This window comes from Empidonax traillii, unplaced genomic scaffold (assembly GCF_003031625.1).
Source record: "Empidonax traillii isolate 1590-97213 ecotype Southwest subspecies unplaced genomic scaffold, ASM303162v1 scaffold4093:size10145, whole genome shotgun sequence".
Taxonomy (NCBI): Eukaryota; Metazoa; Chordata; class Aves; order Passeriformes; family Tyrannidae; genus Empidonax; species Empidonax traillii.
In genome coordinates this window covers 6,054-10,145 of record NW_020959286.1, presented here as the reverse complement: position 1 = coordinate 10,145, position 4,092 = coordinate 6,054, and the positions used below count along the sequence as shown (strand labels likewise).

Genomic DNA, 4,092 nt, shown 5'->3' with positions numbered 1-4,092 from the left:
GTGGAGCGCCCCGGCCGGGCCATGTGGGCTGTGTTTGTACACACATGAGTGACCCGCGGGTGGGTGCGGAGCCAGCGCCGCCACCGCGGCTCCCTCGGCCCGCCCCGCGCCGCCAGCACCGGCCGTAAGTACCGGCCGCTCCGCTTTCCCCCCCGCATTCCCAACGCCCGCTTCTCCCGCTGGATGCCCGGGCTTTGCAGGGCAGGAATCGGCCCCTGGCTCGGTGCTGGGAGGCCGGGAATGTGTTTTGGACCCGTGGAAAGGTGTGGGCAGGAGCTGGCGAGGCTGGAACGCGGCGAGCATTCCCTGCCCTCCCACAGCTCCAGCGGGATTCAGGGAGGTTTCTCCCGGCAGCGCTTTAGGAGCGGGATGGGGCGCTGGGACACGTCCATCCCCCACCGGGAGGACGGGGGGGAATTTTTGCTCTGGCAAAGCGAGGGAGAGCGTGCGGGCTCTGGAAAGGCTGGAGCTGCGGCTCGTCCCGGCGGATCCCGGCGAAAACAACCTCCTACAAAGCCTCTGTTGTGCTGCTGGGAGAGGTCTTGGCATGTCCCGCGCTGCTGACGCCGGGGCCGAGAGCGCGGCCGGGCATTTCCAGTCCAGCTCCTCTCGCCCTCCTTCGGGGCCGACAGAAAAGTCGGAGCTGCTAATTATTAACCGCTCAAATATTCCCTCCGTCCACGGGCACCGGCCGCGGCTGGCGGGCAGGGATGTGCCATGGGGTGGGATGTGCCATGGGGTGGGATGTGCCATGGGAAGCAGAGCTGCCCCACCCGCGCTCCAGGCTCTGTGCACCAGGCACAGGGACGCTGACAGGGACACGGGGACGTGCCAGGGCTCCTCTCCCCGCAGAGGGTGGAAGTGGTCTCAGGTGGGAACATTCCCCAGGTGAACCTGGAACGACCAAAGGCTCCTGGGCTGGACCTGCAGCTGCAGTGCCGGGACATCTCCACGGGCTTCGCGTGGGGCTGTGGGGGAACAGCAGGGAGGAGGAGGAAGAGGAGGCAAAGGAGGAAGCAGAGGTGTCGCACCAGCCGGCCGAGCCCGCAGCGTTTGTCACCCGCCCTTGGCAAGGAGGTGACTCGCAGAGGGCACGGCCCCGCCGTGCCCCCGTCCCTCATCCCAGTCCCGGCTCCCGGTGGGAACAGGCAGCCGGAGGAGGAGGGAAAACGAGCCGAAGGAGGAGGGAAACGCGGCCCTGCAGGGTGTGCCCGGTGCTGCTGCGCCCGCGGCTCCGGTGACTCATTTTGCTTTAAAAACACAAATTCTTGGGTAAGGCTGGGCCGGAGCCTCCCGCGGCTTCCCGGAGCTTCCCGGAGCAGCCGGAGCTGGACGGGCATGGGGTTGGATCCCTGCTGGGGATGGGGTTTGGCTGGGGGGAAACCGGGGGCTCCCAGCTCAGGGCTGTTTGCAGACCGGGCTCCTGCAGCCCAGGACGTGCCTCTGGAAGAGCTCTGGGAGAGCTCGTGGCCCTGGGAAGGGTTTTGTGTGACTTCCCAGAGATCAGGGACATTATTGACATAATTTTCATTCTGTCCCATCATCGCCCTCCTTGGTGTTGGTGTCAGACCTGGTGGGCACGGGCAGAGCCTGGGCTGGGCTGCCCTGGGGGGCTGGAGATGCAAATATCCAGGGCAGCCCTCTCCCCTGGCTCCGGCTGGGTCACAGAATCCCAGAATTCCAGAACAGTTTGGGTTGGAAGGGACCTTAAAGCTCATCCCATTCCACCCCTGCCATGGGCAGGGACACCTTCCACCAGCCCAGGATGCTTCAGTCTGGCCTTGGACACTTCCAGAGATCCAGGGGCAGCCACAGCTTCTCTGGGAAACCCTTTCCAGGGCCTCCCCACCCTCACAGCCAGGAATTTCTCCCCAGGATCCCATCTAACCCTGCTCTCTGGCAGTGGGAAGCCATTCCGTGTGTCCTGTCCCTCCATCCCTTGTCCCAGACCCCTCTCCAGCTCTCCTGGAGCCCCTTTAGGCCCTGGAAGGGGTTCCAGGGTCTCTCTGGATCCTTCTCTTCTCCAGGCCGAGCTCCCTTGGCCTGTGATGGGCTCTGGAGCCACTGCAGGATGCAGGTCCTGTTTCCAGTGGGATCCCAGGGGGATTCAGACTCCTTGGAGCTTTGAGGCAGCACGTTTGGAGTTCAACAGCCCAGACAAAGCTCCTGCTTTAAGTCTAATCTTTAACCAGAGGCACTGCCAGTTTTATTTTATGTCTGTTTATTGCTCTCTTGCCTCGTTAATTTTTTCCCTCCCTTCACCACCTCCCTCTCCCGGCCCTTCCCGGGAGCCCACGGCCTTTTCCCGGGGCTGCTTCTCACCGGAGCTGCTTGGCCGAGGGAAGAGGTAGAGCACGGGAAGGGAAGCACAGGGCAGTGCCAGGGGCTGGCAAGGGGCAGCACAGGGGGTTGTTTGGGGCTGGCTCTGCAGCACAAGGACGTGCCAAAGGCTGGATCCCGGCGTGTCCCGCTGGGGAGTTCCGGATGGCTGGGGGGGCTGGAATGTCAGCCCAGGAGCAGCTCCTGGGAGGTTCTGCCTCATGGCTCCGTGGGCTGGAGGGCTCAGACACCTCTCAGGGTCCTGGGGGAGCAGAGGGTTGGATTATCTTGGATCTCTGGGATCCCTGTGGGACCAACCTGACCCAGCCCCTGGAGCTGTGGGCTCCCTTCCCACCCCCTTCCCTCGCTCCAGGTGCTCCCTGGCAGGGGGAACAAGGGAGAATTTCATGTTTTTCCCCTTTATTTCACAGACTGGAGGTGGAGGCAGAGGCAGGAGAGGTGGCAGTGCCGAAGCCAGCAGTGGGTAAGACCTGGAGCTACTCCGTGTGCCGGGATGTTCCCTGGGATGTGGGAAAGGTGACCCTGTCCTGGAGCTGCCTGGGACCCCGTGTCCCCCTCCCCAAGACGTGTCCTGTCCCCCCCAGCCCCTTCCCTGCCTGCTCCCCCAGCCCAGGCTGCCTGTGGGACCTCGAGGTGCTCCAGGGATGTGGGGCTGTTCCCATTCCCCCCAGCTCTGTTGGGATAACAGGGATTTCTGTCCCTGTGGGATGTGCTGACCTTCTCCCTGGGCTCCTTTTGGGCACGGGGGGTAGGAGGGATCCCAGCACCCCTGAAGGGATGGATGCCCCCTCCCCTCTCCTGTGCACATCTCCAGGATGTTTGTCCCCCCCAGGACACCCATCCTGACCCCGGGACCACCACTCTGGGCGTCCCAGGTGCCCGCAGGCTGTGAGCCGTGCCCGGGGGGGATGTGAGGCACCGCCGGGCTCATCCGCAGGGAGGCTGATCCGGGAGATCCCTCGGAGCGGGATCGCGACCCGAGCCATGCTGAGCCTCAAACTGCCGCGGCTGCTCAGCATCCACCAGGTGCCGAAGGTCAGCCCGGGGCTTCCCCTCCCCAAACCTGAGGCTCGGAGGGGCTCGGGGGGCGCAGCATTCCGGGGGGGTCACAGCTGTGTCCTGTGTCCTGGATGACGGGCACCCCCCTGGATGCGGGGCAGCCCGTGTCCTGCCTGCCCCTCGGGCTCGTCCCTCTGCCCACTCGCGGTGCCGTCGGTGCCCCCAGGGATACCGGGAGCAGGGGATCCTGTTCGGGTACCGCCCCCCCCGCAGCTCGGCCACCGACTGCCTGCTCAGCGTCTTCCAGATGACCAACGAGACCCTCAACATCTGGACACACTTCCTGCCTGCCTGGTGGGTCCCACGGGGGGCTCTGCAGCACCCGGGGCTGGGGGGGGTGTCCCACGGGGGGGTGGGGGTGTCCCAAAGGGGGGGTAGGTGTCCCAAAGGGAGCTGGGTGTCCCCCAGGGTGATCCCACCTCCCTCCACCCCACAGGTACTTCGTGTGGACGCTGCTGGGGCGGCTTCAGGGGGGCTGGGAGGACCCCCAGGCCTGGCCCCTCCTGGCCTACCTGGCGACCTGCTGCATCTACCCGCTGGCCTCCAGCTGTGCCCATACCTTCAGCACCATGTCCACCCGCGCCCGCCACCTCTGCTACTTCTGCGACTACGCTGCCCTCAGCACCTACAGCCTGGGTGAGGGCATGGGCTGGGGAGGGCATGGGATGGGTGAGGGCATGGGCTGGGGAGGGC

General features: G+C 65.4%; 1 protein-coding gene across 1 annotated transcript in view; it reads left to right on the top strand.

Annotated features, from left to right (window-relative positions):
* The first annotated feature begins 3,216 nt into the window (after nucleotides 1-3,216).
* The window catches only part of LOC114072830 (membrane progestin receptor gamma-B-like), a 6,496-nt gene continuing 5,620 nt past the window's right edge, over nucleotides 3,217-4,092 (top strand). Inside the window, exons 1-3 of the mRNA XM_027910667.1 lie at nucleotides 3,217-3,375; nucleotides 3,566-3,693; nucleotides 3,836-4,035. Coding sequence (XP_027766468.1) covers nucleotides 3,325-3,375; nucleotides 3,566-3,693; nucleotides 3,836-4,035 — 379 coding nt within the window. The 5' untranslated portion in view covers nucleotides 3,217-3,324. The remainder of the gene's footprint in view (nucleotides 3,376-3,565; nucleotides 3,694-3,835; nucleotides 4,036-4,092) is intronic.